The sequence below is a fragment of the Schistocerca nitens genome, chromosome 10, assembly GCF_023898315.1.
Source record: "Schistocerca nitens isolate TAMUIC-IGC-003100 chromosome 10, iqSchNite1.1, whole genome shotgun sequence".
Taxonomy (NCBI): domain Eukaryota; kingdom Metazoa; phylum Arthropoda; class Insecta; order Orthoptera; family Acrididae; genus Schistocerca; species Schistocerca nitens.
The window spans coordinates 75612927-75636419 of record NC_064623.1 but is presented as its reverse complement, the minus strand read 5'-3'; the positions used below and the strand labels follow the sequence as shown (position 1 = coordinate 75636419).

The window sequence follows — 23493 nt, the reverse complement described above, 5'->3', positions numbered from 1 at the left end:
TGCCAATTTATGTTTAGTCATATATTCTGTGGTGAGGCCAGTGTTCTTGATATTATTTTGCACTGCTAGTTGTTTTGTAGGGCCCCGGCTTATGAAGGAGGTGTCGTCGGCATAATTCACTAGGTCTGCATTTTTTGGAATTATTATATCATTGATGTACACAACGAACAGAAAAGGCCCAATAATACTTCCCTGAGGGATTCCACAGTTAAGAATTTTATAAGATGATTTTACTGTTTGTATAAGTCCCCCGGTTGTATGATACAACTTAACACATTGTCCCCTGTCATCAAGGTACGATCTTAACAAATCTAATGCCACTCCTCTGACCCCATAAGTTTCTAACTTATGTAGAAGAATGGTGTGATTTACAGTATCAAGAGCCTTAGATAGGTCTAGAAAGGTGCCAATACCTTTGTTTCCATCATCAAGTTTATTCAATATCGCTTGAATAAATGTGGCTATGGCTGTTATTGTAGACTTGCCCTTCCTGAAACCGTGTTGAGAACTTTTTAATATATTGTACTTAGAGAAAAATGATTCCATTTGATCAAGAAATACCCTTTCCAACAACTTACTAAGATCTGATGTCAATGAAATAGGCCTATAATTTTGTACATCAGTAGTTTTTCCCTTTTTATGCACTGGTCTTATTTCAGTGACTTTTAACAAGTCCGGAAATGACCCCTGTCTGAAAGAGCTGTTTATTAAATGTTGCAGTGGCTTTATTAACTCATTACTGCATTCTTTCAGAAATTTGGCTGAGATGTCATCCCAGCCGCTGGATGTACTTGCTTTTAAGTTGGAAATGGTTCTCAGGATTTCCTGCTCTGTAACACACCATTGCCGGCCGGGGTGGCCAAGCGGTTAAAGGCGCTCCAGTCCGGAACCGCGCTGCCGCTACGGTCGCAGGTTCGAATCCTGCCGGGCATGGATGTGTGTGATGTCCTTAGGTTAGATCGGTTTAAGTAGTTCTAAGTTCTAGGGGACTGATGACCTCAGATGTTAAGTCACATAGTGCTCAGAGCCAAACAAACACCTCGCTGTTGCAAACGGATGTTAAGCCACGACACTGACACAAATTTCAATAAATCCAACAGCGAAAAAATAATAATAACAGCGCCAAGGCGGTTTGAACACGGCTCGCCCATTATGTAGTTTCTATTTTGCTTTTCTTTTACAGTTCAGTGCACCTCCTTCCTGTTTTCATGCTTGATCTGTGTTCAAAAGAGATATTGAATTTAATTGATGAAATGCAGTAAATGAAGCAGGCAAAAAGGAATACAAATGTCTCAAAAATGAATCGAGAGGAAGTGCAAAATAGCTAAGCAGGGATGGTTACAGGACAAATGTAAGGATGTAGAGGCATATATCACTAGGGGTAAGATAGATACTGCCTACAGCAAAATTGAAGAGACCTTTAGAGAGAAGAGAACCACTTGTGTGAACATCAAGAGCTCAGATGTAAAACCAGTTCTAAGCAAGGTAGAAAGGTGTAAGGATTGTATAGAGGATCTATACAAGGGCGATGTAATTGAGGGCGATATTATGGAAATGGAAGGGGCCCTAGATGAAGAAATGGGAGATATGATACTGAGTGAAGAGTTTGACTGAGCACTGAAAGACCTAAGTCGAAACAAGGCCCCGGGAAAAACTCTACCATTTTATGAGCAAGATGTATAAGACAGGCGAAATACCCTCAGACTTCAAGAAGAATATAATAATTCCAATCCCAAATAAAGCAAGTGTTCACAGGTGTGAAAATTACCGAACTATCAGTTTAATAAGTTATGGCTGCAAAATGTTAACACGAATTCTGTACAGACGAATGGAAAAACTGGTAGAAGCCGACCTCGGGGAAATGTTGGAACACGTGAGGCAGTACTGACCCTACGACTTATCTTAGAAGATAGACAGCTGGATGCACTCACAGACGCTTGTAAAAAGTTACTTTGGGAACTGGAGATCACCGCGGGAGTGCACACACACCGTCGGCTGCCGTTGACGGGCTACCTGGCCATCTATGGAGGAGAATCTAGCGATTTTCTGGATGAGGTTCGAAAATGTAGCACCCTGTCCACTTGACTGACAGGGTAAGTTACCCAACACTCTTGGTTCATTGGAAGAGAAATGCTGACAAATGGCAAGACGATGTGATAGAAAGTTTCAACGCACTGAAGAACAAGACAGCAGGAAGGAGAACAAAACGCAGAAGCGTTCAAGAGGTAATTTGTCAGTTCTAGGTACACTACTGACCATTAAAATTACTACAACAAGAAGAAATGCAGATGATAAAGGGGTATTCATTGGACAAATATATTATACTAGAACTGACATGTGATTACATTTTCACGCAATTTGGGTGCATAGTTCCTGAGATATCAGTATCCAGAATAACCGCCTCTGGCCGCAATAACGGCCTTTGAGTCAAACAGAGCTTGGATGGCGTGTACAAGTACAGCTGCCCATGCAGCTTCAACGCGATACCACAGTTCTTCAAGAGTAGTGACTGGCGTATTGTGACGAGCCAGTTGCTCGACCACCATTGACCAGACGTTTTCAGTTGGCGAGAGATCTGGAGAATGTGCTGGCCATGGCAGCAGTCGTAAATCTTCTGTATCCAGAGAGGCGCGTACAGGACCTTCAACATGCGGTCGTGCAATATCCTGCTAAAATGTAGGGTTTCGCAGGGATCGAATGAAGGGTAGAGCCACGGGTCGTAACACATCTGAAACGTAACGTCCACTGTGCAAAGTGCCGTCAATGCGAACAAGAGGTGACCGAGACGTGTAACCAATGGCACCCCATACCACGACGACGAATACACGCTTCCAATGTGCGTTCACCGAGATGTTGCCAAACACGGTTACGACCATCATGATGCTGTAAACAGAACCTGGATTCATCCGAAAAAATGACGTTTTACCATTCGTGCACCCAGGTTCGTCGTTGAGTACACCATCGCAGGCGCTCCTGTCTGTGATGCAGCGTCAAGGGTAACCGCAGCCATGGCCTCCGAGCTGATAGTCCATGCTGCTGCAAACGTCGTGGAACTGTTGGTGCAGATGGTTGTTGTCTTGCAAACGTTCCCATCTGTTGACTCAGGGATCAAGACGTGGCTGCACGATCCGTTACAGCCATGCGGATAAGATGCCTGTCATCTCGACTGCTAGTGATACGAGGACGTTGTGATCCAACACGGCGTTCCGTATTACCCTCCTGAACCCACTGCTAACAGTCATTGGATCTCGACCAACGCGAACAGCAATTTCGCTATACGATAAACCGCAATAGCGATAGGCTACAATCCGACTTTTATCAAAGTCGGAAATGTGATGGTACGCATTTCTCCTCCTTACACGAGGCATCACAACAACGTTTCACCAGGCAACGCCGGTAAACTAATGTTTGTGTACGAGAAATCGATCGGAAACTTTGCTCATGTCAGCAAGTTGTAGGTGTCGCCTCCGGCGCCAACCTTGTGTGAATGCTCTGAAAAGCTAATCATTTGCATATCACAGCATCTTCTTCCTGTCGGTTAAATTTCGCGTCTGTAGCACGTCATCTACGTGGTGCAGCAATTTTAATGGTCAGTAGTGTAATTTGTATTCTACGCTATACTGAACTATGGGGTGTTTAGTATTACAATTGAGCCACTGTAGACATAAGACTGTAAGTATTTACCATAATGGTACCTAACTTCATAGGAATGATACTGAAACTTGCTCTGCAGAACTCGTGTGCTGACGTAGGGTTGCAAGACAAACATCATTGTGCATTACAGTTGCAGACAGTCAACATAGGTCTGGACAAGATGAGCAGGGCATTATTCGCAATGCTGTTTCATCAAAATAACAGCAACAGTGCTGCTGCTCTCCACGAGAGGTCCTAATTCCGCATCAGAGTCGAAGTAATTGATTCGGAAGTTTGAATTAACTGGCGATTTGGGGATGATTCTTGGGAGAGGCCGATGGCCAATTGCGCCCAAATTGTTGAAGAAGTTATTGTTGCCTCGGCTGAGGATGCTGGATGCATCTTGCAGTAGTGTATGAGCTGCTGACTACATCTGAACGTTCCGTGATCCACCGAAAAGTGCTGCAAACAGTTGTGTAATGGTGTGTCAAGTGCAGTTCCAGGCTGTCCTGAATCCACGCACTGAGCATAGTTCGTAATCCGGAACGTATATGCGGTACACAGTAAACAAATGTTATCTTGAATGAGATTTTCACTCTGCAGCGGAGTGTGCGCTGGTATGAAACTTCCTGGCAGATTAAAACTGTGTGTCGGACCGAGACTCGAACTCCGGACCTTTGCCTTTCGCGGGCAAGTGCTCTACCAACTGAGCTACCCAAGCGCGACTCACGTCCCGTCCTCACAGCTTTACTTCTGCCAGTACCTCGTCTCCTACCTTCCAAACTTTACAGAAGCTCTCCTGAGAACCTTGCAGAACTAGCACTCCTGAAGGAAAGGACATTGTGGAGACATGGCTTAGCCACAGCCTGGGGGATGTTTCGAGAATGAGATATGCACTCTGCAGTGGAGTGTGCGCCGATATGAAACTTCCTGGCAGATTAAAACTGTGTGCCGGACCGAGACTCAAACTCGGGACCTTTTCAAGGAGAATGTTTCTTCTCCTCCTGTAGTCTTGACAGTTGTCATACTATCCATTGTTTGTAGAATCTGAGTCATGTGGTAAGAATACGTTACCGTCGCAAGTAAATGTGATGAATAGTAAGAGCAGGCGAGATACCACACAGACGTCTCAAAGAAAGGAAAACAACAAAGAAGTGGGTTTGAATTATGTTACGACAAAGGAATGCAAGAGTCAAGACTTCCAAAACGGATCACAACTTCAAAAACGTCAAAAACATATATTTTGACAGAGCACAGGGAATGTGTGACTGCGAAACTGTTGCATTCATTTGTTGCAGCTTATGTTGCAAACTATTATCTTTTCATCGTTTCCTTGGGAGTGATCACATTCACGTTCACACGAACACCTACATCGGGCAAGGAAGCAGATCTCACTCTCTTTCAGTCGTATACATTAGGTGCGTCGGTTAAGAGATTCCTACCATATGACACACGTACTGTCACTAATGCCGTGTATGACACACCAGACGTGTTTCCCGGTGGAGGATTCGGTTGACTTGTCGCCTTGTCATCAAATGTCTGCGGTTCCCACACGAAAGCCACTTCCTTTCGGCTGCTAATAGAGTAGTTATGCAGAATCAACTGTCATTATACGTCCCTTCAATACACCTCGCTGGCCGGCAGCTGTGACCGAGCCGTTCTAGGCGCTTCAGTCTGGAACAGCGCAACCGCTACGGTCGCAAGTTCGAATCCTGCTTCGGGCAAGGATGTGTGTGATGTCCTTAGTTTAGTTAGGTTTAAGTAGTTCTGAGTTCGAGTCTCGGTCCGGCACACAGTTTTAATCTGTCAGGAAGTTTCAAATGTTACCCTCTCAAGTGGAAATTAAAATGGGTTTCTTTCTATGCTTTATTCCATATTTATTTTCTGCAAGTCCTTACAAATATTTCCACAAAGTTTCACTGTCGTACGATCAGTCGTTTTTCATGCAGGCCCCCTCAAGTAGCGAAAGTTTAATTACAACCGTCCTGTATTCTGATTCTGAGTCTGGAGCTGACTGATTTTCATTCACATTCGCTTTTGGGTTTCCTGAGTCTGTATTTTGCATGCTCCTCTTCATTTTGACGTTGCATTCTGGAGACATGTCATTTTCTTTTGCACAGGGCTCCAGACTGAACCTGACTGCTGTCTTCATCCTGACGATTGTTGCCATTTTAAGACATCCTCTAGTTCCACTACATTTCAGATGGTTTTTTCGTTTAGTCCAGTGTTTGAGCCCTTTAACATTTACTTGTATTTCCACTATCTGACCTCAGCCTTCAAATATAACTTGAACAACGCCTCTACAGTCTAATTACACCATGCATAAGACACCGTGTGAACATCAGGACACAGTGAAAGGCCACTGTGGCAGGGCGATAGAGCAGCACTGAGCAACAGTCGGTGGTTTATCTGGAGAACGACCAGACTGGAAGCAGGAGCTAAGCCCTGGGTGCACAGATATGCAGAGATAAGTGCCACCAGCTGTTAATCAGCAGCAACGCGATCAGCATCAGACCATCTGGATATCAACACATTGTTGCAGCACTGTACCAGCTACTGATCTCTCTCTCTCTCTCTCTTTTTTTTTTTTTTGGTAAGTTCCTATGGGACCAAACTGCTGTGGTCATCGGTCCCTAGGCTTACACTTAAATCCAACCTAAGCTAATTTACGGTAAGGACAACATACAAACCCATGCCCGAGGGAGGACTCGAACCTCCGGCAGAGGGAGCCGCACGAACTGTGGCAAGATGCCCCAGACCGTGCGGCTACCCCACGCGCCACTGATCTCTTCACAGCCCCATTATGTACTCATATAAAATAGTTGATACTCCCACTACAAGCTGAAATATCGAATCTTTCCCACGCCCAGTCAAACTGTTTCTGAGAAAATCGTTACTAATTTACATCCAGATAAATAAACATAATTATTGTTACACCCTACTCACATTTGTAATACGACACCCCCCACCACACATCATAAAGTCAGTTCTGCAATATAGATAGGGTAACTGAAGGTAATAATGCGGTGCAGGTTTTAACGTCATGTGCAATTTAATGGCCAGTTTGTAAATATTCCGATGGTGGCAGCACCGAGTAAGTAACGAATAACATAGGGGGGGGGGGGGGGGGGGAAGTTTCCACTTCATGCTTTTAGCGTTATTGCAGCAACAGCAACTTCAGTGTGATTTGGGTAGCTGTCAGAGTGTGGTTACGTGCTATAAGCTTGCTTTCTATTGATACCGAATATTATCTGTGCGTTAAAGGAGGTTAATGTTTCGTTTACTATGTGATTAAAATAATGCTTTCATGTATTAAAGCATATAAGTAGATTTTTAAATATTAAAATATTTTACAGTACGTTTCACAAAAATTTTAATAAGATATCTGCAGGTACTAACACCATTTCTGCATTTTTCTCGTCTAGGTGACGACATCGGTTAGCCCTGCCAAAATCATTGTGCAAAGTGGTTTACTGAGGATCTACGGAAGGCCACTGAAGCAGCTAGATTTGGAATTACTGTTTCAGAGAGTAAAAGGTCGTTTAACATCCCATGACGAACTCTTCAAGACTGGCCGAAAAAGAATGAAGGGAAGACGCCAACTAGGAAACTTGGTTGTAATCTGTTCATCAGCAACATCAACATCGGGTCGTGCAAATACTGGCAAGAAAACCTCAATCAAAGCACAATCCAAGCCCTGTAATAAGCACCTGTACTGCCGTGACTGTGGTGGTGCTGGTGTAAGCTGTCACTGGCACACCGGTCAGCAAAGATGAAGCGTGAGGATCGATTAGTAGGAGCTCGATCAAGCGCGCCTTTCACGAGAGAGGCCAGAGACACTCCTGCAAGCAATTTGCCGCCAACGCCCTCTCGACAGCGTGTATTCTGGCCACTGACCTGAGGGTCCCATTCACTCATCCAGTTTGGCATCTGTTAGTGGGTTTAGTTCTTCACAGACCATGACAGTACATAGAAACCAGATTAGAGACTGTAGTGTGACTACTACTGATGACCTTGTACCACAACACATGGACTCTATTCAGGTTAACTACAGGTTTCTAGCTCATGGAAATAAAGAACCGTATTAATCCACATGGATTAATCCATAATCCTGATATAAAGCAAGTATGTACCCCAAATCAGTAAAAAGGTTACATAGCGGTCATACTACGTCCCGATCCTGACATATGCACCAGCAACCTGGTTTATGAAAGGAAGAGAAAAAAGGAAAGTACAAGTTAGTGAGATAAAATTCTTGAGAAACAGTACTGGAGTGACAAAGATAGACAGGTTAAGAAATCAGAGGATCAGAGAGTTAAAGAAGGTGGAACCATGATAGGAGGAAATAGAGAAATCGAGGCTGAGTTGGTGTGGACACGTTAAGGGAATGGAGGAGAAGAAGATACCCAGGAGGATACACGAGATGAAACTGGAAGGAAAGAGACCACAAGAGGAAGACAGAGAGACAGATGGATGAAAGGGGTAGAGGAATGCGTCCAGAAGAAAGGAGAAGACTGGACCAAGGTGAAGACGGAGAGATGGTGGCAAGACGGAAGACGATTAAGAGGCCTGTGTTCCATACAGTCCCGGCCAGGGGCTGGAAACTGCCCAAGATGATGATGATGATTAATCGACATATGCATTTGTGTTCTAGAAAGAGGATACTGGCTCCCCAAAAAACATCCTCTCCCGTGCTTCTTTGTGGTTCAAGACTCAACAGGGGTGGCTACTTCTACAACAAAAGGAGCGAGAAGGATTGGATCCAGTGCACACAACATAAAACGTGGTATCATGAAACATGTGATAATAGAACTGTAAAAAACTTAGGGCTGCATGCCTTGTGCGAAGATTGCTGTGCAGAACTTGAAAGTGACTGAATTGGAAGTTCTTTGTATGCTTGAATTTTGCATTGTTTCCATAACTGTGGATGTATCACTTCCATTATTAATGATTTTACCTCGGTGGGGAGCCACAGTCACATAAAACCTTTTGAAAGGACGACTGTTCTACAGTCAAATGGCGGTTATGTCTTTAAGAAAACTTCCATTATTGGTTACAATTACGTTTTTATTTTTTTATTTTTTTTTCACTAATATATGGTATGTTGGGTGTCATAAATGTGAGAGAATGGTGGCGTCAATACTCTTCTAAAAGTACTAAATATAAGCCATTTAAGGAATCCATGTCCGCAGCTCGTGGTCGTGCGGTAGCGTTCTCGCTTCCCACGCCCGGGTTCCCGGGTTCGATTCCCGGCGGGGTCAGGGATTTTCTCTGCCTCGTGATGACTGGGTGTTGTGTGATGTCCTTAGGTTAGTTAGGTTTAAGTAGTTATAAGTTCTAGGGGACTGATGACCATAGCTGTTAAGTCCCATAGTGCTCAGAGCCATTTGAACCATTTGAAGGAATCCATAAGGGAAAACTTCTCTATACAACATTAGAGCCACTTAATTGAATGCATGGTGTTTTTACCTTCATTTAGCCTATACATGATGGATCATCAAAATAACCTATTCTCAACAAAAGAGTGAGGCATAATTGTTGGCGTACCTCTGATATTTGACCAAATTTGCATTTGGCCTTGGTCTTGATGGTGGCTCTCACAGGTACTCCCTTCTCAGAAGAGATCAGTATGAAACCCAGGTAGAAGGCCTCGTGGGGGTCTTTGGACAGTTGCATGCTCCATCTGCTCGCACTTGGGTGCACGAACACTGGCGACGATGCTTCGAATGTACCTTTTGGCCACCTCCTCAGCTGGTGGATATTCCACGTAAATGTAGCCGTGGTCGTCACAAAATTTGTTATGGCTAGCTCACGTACACAGCCATCGCTCACCTGCACTCCGAAATCGTATGACCCCTGCAAAAAGAAGTGTATTTGTTACCATTTTGTAAGAAATATACCGGATACGAAACAGACCATTAGCATTGTAGGTGTGCATCAAGCACGAAATACCCTGAGCAAGTGGTTTTGAGTGTCCTATTTATAGGGGTCAGGCAAGGCCCCCCCAGGGCGAAATGCAGTTATTAATTAGGGGTACGGAGCCGCTTATGCTACTCATACTTGTAATATGTGACGTAGCTAGAAACGGACTAGATGACAGTGATACGCGCACACACAGGTTTGAGAAAACTTTTATGGTATTTCCCTGACTCATCTCGCTCCAGCCGAGGAAGATGGTGGCCTGGCTATTGTCTTTTCAGTATATACACGTAATGTGGACACCAATCAAGTTACAGATGTGCTTGGTATATCCTATTACAGAGGTCGTCGCACTGAAGAATTCAGTGTCACGTTTCTATAGGTCACATACAAATTACTAAGATACGCTTTGTTAAATGCTGAAGTCAGGAACAAATCGTTATTAATTGACAACATTTTAATGGAAAACACGCGGAAGTCGTCAGGATGTCGGTTTAAGGAACTCAACACCATATGGTGACACACACACTTTTGTCAGAAATTGTGTTATCCATCAGGAATTTACGACTATACGGAGATTGAGTATAGAGCCGAGTTAATTCAAAGTACCGGAGAACTACAAATCACAGCAACGCGACGTGTGCAGGAACACCTTCAGAAACACCAGTGGCGGTATTATTTTGCAGTGCATATTTCTTGATAGGTATTAGGTTCATTTCTAATATTTCCGCTTGTTTTTGTTAATGTCGCGATTCTTTTTTGCAGAGCAGTTCCAAAATAGTTGTTCCTACTTTGATTTTGCTGTTATTACCAAGCGATTCATTATTACAAAAATGGTTCAAATGGCTCTGAGCACTATGGGACTTAACTTCTGAGGTCATCAGTCCCCTAGAACTTAGAACTACTTAAACCTAACTAACCTAAGGACATCACACACATCCATGCCCGAGGCAGGATTCGAGCCTGCGACCGTAGCGGTCGCGGGCATCCTCAAGGGCAAAACCATTTTATTGACAAGTGAAGCGGGCATCGCACGTTAGAGTCCTGCCTCGGGCATGGATGTGTGTGATGTCCTTAGGTTAGGTTTAAGTAGTTCTAAGTTGTAGGGGACTGACCTCAGATGTTAAGTCCCTTAGTGCTCAGAGCCATTTGAACCATTTTTTAATTAACAGTGGATAGCACTCCGTCGCCAGGCCACGAGTGGCCTACCGTGACCGTACGACCGCCGTGGGGTCAGCACACAGCTACAGCTCTCCCGGTCGTTATGATGGTTTTCTTTGACCGAAGCCACTACTATTCGGTCGAGTAGCTCCTCAATTGGCATCACGAGGCTGAGTGCACCCCGAAAAATGGCAACAGCCCATGGCGGCCCGGATGGTCACCCATCCAAGTGCCGACCACGCCCGACAGCGCTTAACTTCGGTGATCTCACGGGAACCAGTGTATAAGTAACAGTGGATAGAGTAGGTAATTTTTCTTCTGAGTAGAGCAGTATTTCATTTTTGTGGACGTTTCGTTTAAAAAATTGCGTTTTATGTCACTCAATTTTCATAATGTACCTCAATATTGGGAGTCATTTCAATAGTTCACTGAGTAATTTATTTATTTATTTTTATTTATTTATTGCTCCGTGGGACCAAATTAAGGAGAAGTCTCCATGGTCATGGAACGAGTCAATACATGAAATTATAACACGATAGTAGAAACAGATAAAATGAAATACAAGAAACGTATTCAGGCGACAATTCGTAAGTTTAAATAAAGAAAATCGACAATGTAACACTGGAATTTGCTTAATTTTTCAGCTCTTCCAGGAGCTCCTCGACAGAATAGAAGGAGTGAGCCATGAGGAAAGTCGTCAGTTTAGACTTAAAAGCGTTTGGGCTACTGCTAAGATTTTTGAGTTCTTGTGGTAGCTTATTGAAAATGCATGCAGCAGAATACTGCACTCCTTTCTGCACAAGAGTCAAGGAAGTGCATTCCGCATGCAGATTTTATTTCTGCCTAGTATTAACTGAGTGAAAGCTGCTAACTCTTGGGAATAAGCTAATATTGCTAACAACAAACGACATTAAAGAAAATATATACTGTGAGGGCAATGTCAGAATTCCCAGACTACTGAATAGGGGTCGACAAGAGGTTCTCGAACTTACACCACATATAGCTCGAACAGCCCGTTTATGAGCCAAAAATGCCCTTTTTGAATAAGAAGAATTACCCCAAAAAATAATACCATATGACATAAGCGTATGAAAAGATGCGAAGTAGACTACATTTCGTGTTGAACTGTCATTTATTTCAAATACTGTTCTAATGGTAAATAAAGCAGCATTTAGTTTCTGAACAAGATCCTGAACATGGGCTTTCCACAACAGCTTACTATCTATCCGTACGCCTAGGAACTTGAACCGTTCCGTCTCGCTTATAATATGCCCATTCTGTCTGATCAAAATATCAGTCCTTGTTGAATTGTGAGTTAGAAACTCTAAAAACTGAGTCTTACTGTGATTTAGCATCAAATTATTTTCCACAAGCCACGAACTTATTTCATGAACTACATTATTTGATAATGTTTCAATATTACACACAAGATCCTTCACTACCAAGCTGGTGTCATCAGCAAATAGAAATATTTTTGAATCACCTGTAATACTAGAAGGCATATCATTTATATAAATACGAAACAGCAGTGGCTCCAGCACCGATCCTTGGGGAATGCCTCACTTAACAGTGCCCCATTGGGACTGAACATCACTACCACTCTCAATATTGCGGAGAATTACCTTCTGCTTTCTGTTCTTGAAGTAAGAGGCGAACCAATTGTAAGCTACTCCCCTTACTCCATGATGGTCCAACTTCTGCAGTAATATTTTGTGGTCAATACAGTCAAAAGCCTTCGTTAAATCAAAGAAAACACCTAGCGTTCGCAACCTTTTATTTAATCCGTCCAAAACCTCACAGAGAAAAGAGAATATAGCATTTTCAGTTGTTAAAGGTTCAAATGGCTCTGAGCACTATGGGACTTAACATCTATGGTCATCAGTCCCCTAGAACTTAGAACTACTTAAACCTAACTAAGGACATCACACAACACCCAGCCATCACGAGGCAGAGAAAATCCCTGACCCCGCCGGGAATCGAACCCGGGAACCCGAGCGTGGGAAGCGAGAACGCTACCGCACGACCACGAGATGCGGGCTTCAGTTGTTAAACTGTCATTTAATTAGATTAGTTTTCATTACTTCAAATTCTGTATCTCAATCAGTTTAAAGTCTTCTTTCATGACACTGTTCACTTACGCAACACAGGGCGCAATTCCTTATAAAACTTCGCACTTTCGACGGTTAAATGCATCGTCTTCGTCAGGAGCACATGACTATCACAAGCAAACGGATGGACAGACGTGACACACGTGCATTCCATGCACGGTCGATGCAGGCTAATCACATCCTGCTGCAGAACCGCTTCTGTGATGGCTTTATACAGCCCATAGACTACTTCTGACTGAGCAGCAATTACGCAGAGCTGTCGCACAGGCGTCAGCCTCTACTTCGGTGGGACCATCTCTCCCGGCGTAGCATAAACATTCCACCGCTCCGGTCGTAGCGTAAACATTGCAACGAATATTTCTGCCTATTCTGTGCACCGGAAGTTCTTGCTTCCATGCACCACTAAGATTATATTCGCTGTCACAGTTGGACATCTTCTCGCACATTCTCATTTCCGTAGCCTCTTTAATTACTGAATCCCAGTACGTAAGAGCCTGTGACATTTTTATTTTGTCAAAAAGTATTTTGTGTTTTTTGTGCGTCTGCGCTCAACAGCTGCATATTCCTTCACTTCTCGATTTTTAATACGCTGTTCATGTCCTGCACAGCAATCTGAAATGGTGCTGATGGGCTGAGCGATATAGCTACTTCCGTATTCTCAAGAGATGTTATAAATACCACGGATTCTGGGGCGGAGACTGTCCTTACAGAGAACAGCGTGTCCTTTATCTTTCTAGGACTTCGAAAAATAAGAGAAATTTGTTAACATCGAGTACAGATTTGTGTCAGGAAGTCGTTTCTGAAAGTATTTGTATGGAGTGTAGCCATGAATGGAAGTGAAACATGGATGATAAACAGTTTGGACAAGAAGGGAATAGAAGCTCTCGAAATGTGGTGCTACAGAAGAATGCTGAAGATTAGATGGTAGATCACATAACTATTGAGGAGGTATTGGACAGAACTGGGGAGAAAAGAAATCTGTGGAACAACTTGACTAGAAGAAGGGATCAGTTGATAGGACATGATCTGAGGCATCAAGGGATCACCAATTTAGTATTGGAGGGCAGCGTGGAAGGTAAAAATCGTAGAGGGAGACCAAGAGATGAATACACTAGATTCAAAAAGATATACACTCCTGGAAATTGAAATAAGAACACCGTGAATTCATTGTCCCAGGAAGGGGAAACTTTATTGACACATTCCTGGGGTCAGATACATCACATGATCACACTGACAGAACCACAGGCACATAGACACAGGCAACAGAGCATGCACAATGTCGGCACTAGTACAGTGTATATCCACCTTTCGCAGCAATGCAGGCTGCTATTCTCCCATGGAGACGATCGTAGAGATGCTGGATGTAGTCCTGTGGAACGGCTTGCCATGCCATTTCCACCTGGCGCCTCAGTTGGACCAGCGTTCGTGCTGGACGTGCAGACCGCGTGAGACGACGCTTCATCCAGTCCAAAACATGCTCAATGGGGGACAGATCCGGAGATCTTGCTGGCCAGGGTAGTTTACTTACACCTTCTAGAGCACGTTGGGTGGCACGGGATACATGCGGACGTGCATTGTCCTGTTGGAACAGCAAGTTCCCTTGCCGGTCTAGGAATGGTAGAACGATGGGTTCGATGGCGGTTTGGATGTACCGTGAACTATTCAGTGTCCCCTCGACAATCACCAGTGGTGTACGGCCAGTGTAGGAGATCGCTCCCCACACCATGATGCCGGGTGTTGGCCCTGTGTGCCTCGGTCGTATGCAGTCCTGATTGTGGCGCTCACCTGCACGGCGCCAAACACGCATACGACCATCATTGGCACCAAGGCAGAAGCGACTCTCATCGCTGAAGACGACACGTCTCCATTCGTCCCTCCATTCACGCCTGTCGCGACACCACTGGAGGCGGGCTGCACGATGTTGGGGCGTGAGCGGAAGACGTCCTAACGGTGTGCGGGACCGTAGCCCAGCTTCATGGAGACGGTTGCGAATGGTCCTCGCCGATACCCCAGGAGCAACAGTGTCCCTAATTTGCTGGGAAGTGGCGGTGCGGTCCCCTACGGCACTGCGTAGGATCCTACGGTCTTGGCGTGCATCCGTGCGTCGCTGCGGTCCGGTCCCAGGTCGACTGGCACGTGCACCTTCCGCCGACCACTGGCGACAACATCGATGTACTGTGGAGACCTCACGCCCCACGTGTTGAGCAATTCGGCGGTACGTCCACCCGGCCTCCCGCATGCCCACTATACGCCCTCGCTCAAAGTCCGTCAACTGCACATACGGTTCACGTCCACGCTGTCGCGGCATGCTACCAGTGTTAAAGACTGCGATGGAGCTCCGTATGCCACGGCAAACTGGCTGACACTGACGGCGGCGGTGCACAAATGCTGCGCAGCTAGCGCCATTCGACGGCCAACACCGCGGTTCCTGGTGTGTCCGCTGTGCCGTGCGTGTGATCATTGCTTGTACAGCCCTCTCGCAGTGTCCGGAGCAAGTATGGTGGGTCTGACACACCGGTGTCAATGTGTTCTTTTTTCCATTTCCAGGAGTGTAGGTTGCGGTAGGTACTGGGAGATGAAGAAGCTTGCAGAGGATAGAGTAGCATGGAGAGCTGCATCAAACCAGCCTCTGGACTGAAGACCACGACAACAACAACCTCACCTTCCCAAGACTCTGTCTATTTTGCCGGATGTCGCGCCGCAGAAAGGAAGAAATATAACCAGTTGCTCATCACGTTAAAAGTTCAGCGTTTTCACGTTTCCTTTTCTTGGACAACGCTGACTTCATATCACGTGAACTATAGCCATTCTTTGGGATCATGTACTTCAGGGGTTCAGCTTTCGTTTGCTGGGTACTAACTTGATGACTCCAGGATACATGAGCTAGAAAGCCGGCCGGGATGGCCAAGCGGTTCTAGGCGCTACAGTCCGGAACCGCGCGACCGCTACCGTCGCAGGTTCGAATCCTGCCTCGGGCATGGATGTGTGTGATGTCCTGAGGTTAGTTAGGTTTAAGTAGTTCTAAGTTCTAGGGGACTCATGACCTCAGAAGTTCAGTCCCATTAGTGATCAGAGCCATTTGAACCATTTTTTTGAGCTAGAGACTGGTTGGGGCTAACATACCCCTATCACCGAAAGTTCTGGGCATGCTTCAGCGACCACTGTATGGCACGGCGGTGGTACACTACAAGTCACTGGGAAGAGGGATCTTGATTTGATTGCCTGTATCGCGAGGATGGTGAAAACCTCTATTAAAAAACTCTCATTCCCAATGTGTGCTGCACACTGATAAGATGCATGGCTGTTGATGTGGGACAGTCATTTCAGGGCAACCTCTGGGGAACCTGCCACGCTTATGAGGCTTACCTAGGCATGCAGGGCTCTGTCTTCGTCCATCTGAACAGGCCTTGGAAGCCCAACGGCACCGACCGGCCGACCTGCGTGACATTTTTGGGAGAAACAGACTTTTGTTGATGTGGTTATATGATGCGGAGTGTTACAGCTGCCGCATCTGAATGCATAATATTAATGTTCAGTTAGTAGCAACCCATTAAAAGGTGTTCTGTCCTTCACTTACAAATTAATATAATAGAAAGCTTATTCTAGATAGCCTGAGGCATAGGAGAATGGTTATACACATTGGCAAAGGGCAGTACACGTTGACCAAATGTTGTATTAGTTGACTTGTACAGTAGTTTCTGTTCTTACAGCCAAAGACGTCTTTCTTATCATTCTCTCTGTCGTGTCCTGACATAGGTAGGAGAGGGAAAAAGGGGTTGCGGGTCTGTCTGCGCTTCCGAGCGTTACAGAGCAGAAGGCAGAAGGACAATTCACAGTGAAGGCATTTGATTGTTTTCTTCTATCTGAGCCAACACTGGTATAGGCATTTGCAAGAAATGCAGGTGGTGAGACTCGGTAGAGAACTCGTTGTGGAGACTCTTGGACAAACGAGGTTTTGAAATAGTTGTTTATTCCAGACAGGACTATCTAATACACTGAAGGCTAGTTCTAGGGTTAGAAAAAGCACGAATAACACTGTTACAACAGAAACCAGTGCAGAAGCCCCAGGAGTGGAGCTGACCACAGGAGCAAACACTAGCAGCATCTCCAAAGAACCAATTTTGATGTTAATTAGTCGTTAATTTTGCTTCTGCTTCTCATAACTTCTTTGAATTTTTTTTTACTCTCAGTCCATATTCTGTGCTCGTTAGACTGTTTCGTTCAACCCATCTTGTAGTTCTGCCTTGTATTGTATTGTATGTTAACCATGGGACTAGAAACGACGGAGAGGCTCCATTCCCACCACAGCCGCAGTGGTCCAAAACTTGGTCTACAACCCCACGACGACTACCCAGTCCACTTCACCCCTCCGCCACCCTACACCGAACCACACTTTCAGGGTTATTGTGCGGTTCGGCCCCTGGTGGACCCCCCCCCCCCCCCCCCCACACACACAGGGAACGTCTCACACCAGACGAGTGTAACCTCTACGTTTGCGTGGTAATGGTGGTGTACGCCTACGTGGAGAACTTGTTTGCGCAGCAATCGCCGACACAGTGTAGCTGAGACGGAATAAGGGGAACCAGCTCGTATTCACCGAGGCAGATGGAAAACCGCCTAAAAACCATCCACATACTGGCCGGCTCACCCGACCTCGACACAAATCCACTGGGCGGATTCGTGCCGGGGACTAGGCGTTCCTTCCCAATCCAGAAAGCCATGCGTTAGACCACACGGCTAACTGGGTGGGCTAGTTCTGCCTTGCTTTCACTCAGAACATCAAAGCCATGTTATCAAGGGTACCATTTGACAATGAATTTTAGTGCCGCTCCTGAACCATTCCCGATGGTATAAATCTAATTTTCTCGGTATTTCAAACATCTCGCACCATTTTACATTGTCGAGCGATTTTCGTAGATCGACAAATGCTATAAACGTTCTTTGATTTATCTTGAGTTTTGCTTCCGTTATTAGCCGCAACGTCAGAACTATCTCTCTGGTGCCTTTAACGTTGCTGAGACCAATAAAGGAACATGTGAACGTGAATTGTGATGGCCGACACTTCTGCCAGTGACTTTTAGGAACTCTATCTCGTTTATTCGTAAGTCTTAGGATGCTCCGCGAAGCTTTAACATATTGGACCCTTATACGTTTTAAATCAGAATCCATTCCTTCCGTGACGTCAGCAGACAGCCCCCCTCCCTGCCTCTCTCCCCCCCCCCCCCTTGTAGAGTCCCTCAGAATACTGTTTCCATCCATCCGCTCACTCCTGTACGTCTAGCGCTCAATCTAGCCTTCCGAAGGCAATTTTCTTCTCGATTTCTTCACATTTTTAGTACAGTAATTTCGCTTTAGCTTCTCTGCATCTCCTGTTGACTCCAATCCACTGTGATGTATGTTTCTTAGAGGAATGTTCATGAAGTAAATGTGTTGTGACTTTACTGCTCTGCGGTCTTTTGTTTTTTGATTGTTGGGAACACTTTGTAGAGAGGGATCACCTGAAGAGAGAGGGCAGCGCAGGAAAAGGGTATTGTATTTTATTGTGTGGTATGTTAACCGGGGACCTAGAAACGACGGAGAGGCTCCGATACTGCCACAGCCGCAGTGGTCCACAACCCCACAACGACTGCCGCAGTCCACTTCATCCCTCCGCCACCCCACACCGAACCACACTTTCAGGGTTATTGTGCGGGTCGGCTCCCAGAGGACCTTCCCCCCCCTCCCCCCCCCCCCCCCCCAGGGAACGTCTCACACCAGACGAGTGTAACCCCTATGTTTGTGTGGTACAGTAAAGGTACTGTTTGCGTACGTGTGGAGAACTTGTTTGCGCAGCAATGGCCGACATAGTGTAGTTGAGGCGGAATAACGGGAACCAGCCCGCATTCGCCGAGGCAGATGGAAAACCGCCTAAAAACCATCGACAGACTGGCCGGCTAACCGGACCTCGACTCAAGTCCTCCAGGCGGATTCGTGCCAGGGACCAGGCGCTCCTTCCCAATCCGGAAAGCCGTGCGTTAGACCACACGGCTAACTGGGCGGGCAGGAAGAGGTTAGTACATGCAGTCGCATTGTAGTGTCCAGTTGCGTGAAAGAGGTAGCTAAGAAATCCCGCCACGTGTGAGCCAAGTGCTGTGATCCGATTCCTACCCGTGGCAGGGGTAACACGTACTGAATTTCTCTCGCGAATCAAAACAGTTTACAGCGAAGGTGCTGACGAAGAGAACGAGGGGGTTTAAGCGGTATGGGGAGTTTGTTCATGACGAACAGAGACGTAGAACATTTTGACTGCTGATTTGTGGGTGCAAAACATAGAGGAAACTGTTTGTGTAGACCGCCGATTGACAGTGGATGACATTTCTGCCACGTTTCCTCAGCTCTTAAGAATTCTCTTTGCGAGACACCCACAGAAACGCTGGGATACCGGAAACTGTGCGCGAGGTGAATCCCAGACAGAGCAGCAAAGAAAAATCCGATCAACAGCGCTAGCGATTTTCTTAAGCGACTTTAATTGGAAGGTGAGGATTTTTTGAACTCTACTGTGAGTGGAGATGAAACGTGGGTGGCTCATCACGCGCCTGAGACAAAACCACAGTCGTCGCAGTGACGTCACACCGATAACCCATGTGCAAAAAAATTGAAAATCACAATTTCGGACAAAAAATCATAGCCTCAATGTTTTGTGACCGAAAACACATCATTTTGATGGTATTTCCGCCACGGGGGGAGATCATCAATGGACATGATATTGAGAGACCCATAAAGGTCAAATGGGGCATTCAAAACAAAAGGAGGGGGACACTGACGAGAGGAGTTGCACGACAACAAACGTCCTCCCTCAGCCTTTGTCATCAAGGAGCTCTTGGACTCACTTGGTTGGGGTGTTCCGATCCACCCTCCATATTCCCCTGATCTGGCGCCTTCAGATTATTATTTCTTCACTTCCCTGAAGTCACACGTGAGTGGAATTACGTTTTCAAGTGACAAGCAGGTGCAGAAAGCGGTTCTGAAGTGGGGGAAGGAGCTGGTGGGAGATGTCTTCGACGAGAGCTCACCACAGACACTAAACAGAATATTGATTATGTGGAAAAATGGTCAACAAATGTTTCAACAGGTACACTTTTTCTAATAAAATATAAAAATTTAGCACACTTACTCTCTGAGCATTCCTCATATGTTCCTTAATTTCCCTTAACATGTTAATATGCGGGTGGTTCGAAAAGTTCTCAGAATCACCCTGAGAGGTCACGAGTTGTTCACGTGATATTCATTGGACTGCTGCCTTTAAACACGTGCCACGTCAGTGCTCTTGGAGGAGAGCTCTGCCGGTGACGTGGCTCTCTTGTTATTCCCACATAGTGATTTGTGAAGATGGAAAACATCGAGATTCGAGCAGTGATTAAGTACTTCGTAAAGGAAGGTATGAAGGCAAAGGACATTCATGCCGATTTCCAGAATACACTTGGGGGGGGGGGGGGGCTCTGCTCCTTCATATTCAACTGTTGCCAAGTGGACAAATGAATTTAAGTCTGGTCCGGAAAGGTTCGATGATGATCCGCGCAGTGGTCGGCCAAGATGTGTCATTACTCCAGAGATAGTTGCGAAAGTGCACAAAATGGTAATGGAGAATCGCCGATTGAAAATGCGTGAAATTGCTCACGCTTGCCAGATGGCATCTGAAGAATCAGAAATGAAAAAAATTATCTGCAAGATAAGTGTCGCCACTCTTGACGTTGGATCAAAAACGCACGAGAATGGACGTATCGGAGCAATGTTTGGCCCGGTTTAGGAGAAACAAAAAAGATTTTTTGCTCCAGTTTGTGACCATAGATGAAACTTGGGTGCACTTCTGTACCCCAGACACAAAACAACAGTCAGAGCAGTGGAAACATGCTGATTCTCCGCCAGCAAAGAAAACAAAGACAATTCCTCAGCAAGAAAGGTTATGGTATCAGTGCTCTGGGATGCGAAGGGGATTCCGTTCGTAGATTGCCCATTGGGCAGACAATTACTGGAGAATACTATGCTAACCTCAGGGAGAAATTGCAACAATAAGGCCAGGTTTAACAAGGAAGAGAGTCATCTTTCATCAAGACCATGCGCACCCGCACACGTGTGCCGTCGTCATGAAAAAATTACACGAACTGAGGGCTATGACGGGACGAAGCCTCTCCATCGTTTCTAGGTCCCCAGGTCAACACACAATACACAAGGCATGAACTGGTGCCACACCCGCCTTAGTCACCTGATTTGGCTCTATCATCTGTTCCCCAAACTGAAAATATTTCTTGGTGGACGACGATTCACTTCAAACAAAGAATTGATAACAGGAGTTGACAACTATATTGAGGCCTGGAGGAAACTCATTTTCGAGATGGGATCAAGCCGCTGGAACATCGTTGGACCAATTGCATTAATCTACAAGGACACTACATTGAAAAATAAAAAAGTTTCAGTGACGTAAGTACTTTTTTTCTATTTCGTTCCGAGAACTTTACAGACCACCTTCGTATTTCCATCCTTCATCGATGCACTCAACAAGATCTGCGTGTTGATTTCTCCACTGCAAGTGGCTGCTCCGACCATCTCGCTCATGTTTCATGTCCTGGAATGCCGCCATGAGCTCAGATGCAGAATTTGGTAAAGCTCTGCTCCCTACGTCTGGTTTTTACTTCCAGGCTCGTTACATCGAACGCTACTGGTTTCTTCCTCTGCAGAATTATCTCAGTATGACAATCGCAGCCATTGTCTTTATCTTAAAAGGCCAAAGTCTTAAAAAGCCAGGTCTGAGGTGAGATTGTTGATTGCGCTTCTGCGAAATGTCTTCCCGGAATCATTCTCCAGGTGCTCCATTTTTCTGACATTCTCACGCAGTTGTCGATGCTATCGCAGGATTATCTGCAGCTGCAGAGATAATGATGAAGCGGTTATTCCCCGTCCGTGACGTCAGGATTTTTATCGAGAACTTGATACCGGCAGCATTAACAAAAGAACAGTGTTCTGAGTTACATATCACAAACAGTATGCATAATTGTCTACTAATTTTCATTTTTGTTTTTAGAGATATTCTATCTTTACAGTCATTCATTATTGACTCCCTGGATCCTAATTAGCCGCGTGCCAATGCTGTGGAAGTTTAAAAATTCCCCGCAGATATCTGTTTAAATAACTCGGAATTCCAACTGAGCAGCCTGTTACGCCGATCAGGACAACCATCAGCAGCTATCTCACAAACAGCAGCATTCATAATCATGACAAGAGCCAGACTAAACTTAGATGCACCAACACTAAACAAACAAGAAAGACAAAAAAGCATTTTTAGAGTGGAATAAAATTTATGTACATGAGATTTCCTAAGGAGATTAAAAGGACAGCTAAAATTCAGAAATTTAAAAATTCCCTTAAATCATATCTCTTAAGTAATTCATACCACAAAGTGTACGATTGATTGGGTAATATATGACAGTGAATGGTTAAAAATTAACACTATTTAATAGTTAATTTTTGTGCATAGTTGCGTTGGCATCCGACTACGTCTTCTAGGTGCTTCGCTATATTTGTTAACCAATGTGTGGCTCAACTAATATGTAACGTAAATATCGAAAGGAAAATGCTGCAAAACTATGGATGTATTTATATACACAATTAATTATTTTTTTGTTTACGGCATCTGAAGACAATTTATTGATTTATCCTGGCAAAATTAGAAGTATCATACGTTCCACATAATTTATTTTGTGTTGATAACGATACGCATGTTGGAAGAAGACTTACAGTTAATATGGAATAGCTACAACACTTAGAATTAACTATAAGGCAAATAGTAGAAAATCCTAGCAGCTGCAGTAGAAAAACAGCAGAGTTTTCACTAGTTCCTAAAAAGTAGAACAAGAATGATAAGAGTACGAATAGGTTATACCTTTGCGGCGTAGCGGCGGAATTCTAAAATTGTTAAAATGAAGTGTAATTTAAATTCGTTTTGGTGAATGGGAAGCCTCCCCCAGGAAATATCCATTCCAAAGCACAAAAAATAAATTTTAAATCAATATTACGTTAATTTTAAAACGTTAGTAATTTAGAGACTAATACAGATTTAATATCTACTGTGAATGTTGCATGCAGTTTAACCAACACGCACTCGTTTTCCTTTGGGTATGAATGATATGATAAATCTGAGACGACAACTATTTAAGGCATCACGTACACTGAAAGATGTCGCCGGCTGTTGGCAATCGACCAACAACTGACACACGAGACAACAAGCCGTGTTAATCGGACGTGTGTGATCTGAATTTACTATCGTTAAAGGTGTAAGCCTCCTACATAATGAATGTTATAATGGGCTGTTCAACACCAAAGAAGTAAGGGGAATACGGGAGTGTACTTGCACGAGATGAGAAAAAATCGAGAAACAGTTATTCTCTCCAAAAACAATAGATGAAGACATTTTAAATACAATGAAACTTTTGGTAAATAAAGCTAACAATCCCCTTGTAAAAGAATTCCCTACGCCTTCGCAAGTTCATATCTCGTTTAAACAGAAAAGTACCTGTTGTGTCAAACTACAATTATTATACACTGAAGCGATAAAAAAATCGTAAAGGCATACATGTTCGAATGCAGACATAGACAAACAAGTAGAATACGGCTCTCCGGTCAGCAACGCCTATATAAG

The 23493-nt window shown here is 44.7% G+C and overlaps 2 protein-coding genes across 3 annotated transcripts in view; one reads left to right on the top strand and one right to left on the bottom strand.

Annotated features, from left to right (window-relative positions):
* LOC126210534 (UDP-glucosyltransferase 2-like) overlaps positions 1-23493 on the top strand; it is a 706192-nt gene that overhangs the window by 334073 nt on the left and 348626 nt on the right. The gene's annotated exons all lie outside the window — the stretch shown is intronic.
* LOC126210537 (speckle-type POZ protein-like) overlaps positions 1-23493 on the bottom strand; it is a 54751-nt gene that overhangs the window by 23686 nt on the left and 7572 nt on the right. The window contains exon 2 of one of the 2 annotated variants that reach the window (XM_049939788.1): positions 9181-9489. The exons of the other annotated variant lie outside the window; for it this stretch is intronic. Coding sequence (XP_049795745.1) covers positions 9181-9489 — 309 coding nt within the window. The remainder of the gene's footprint in view (positions 1-9180; positions 9490-23493) is intronic. 2 annotated transcript variants of the gene reach the window in all.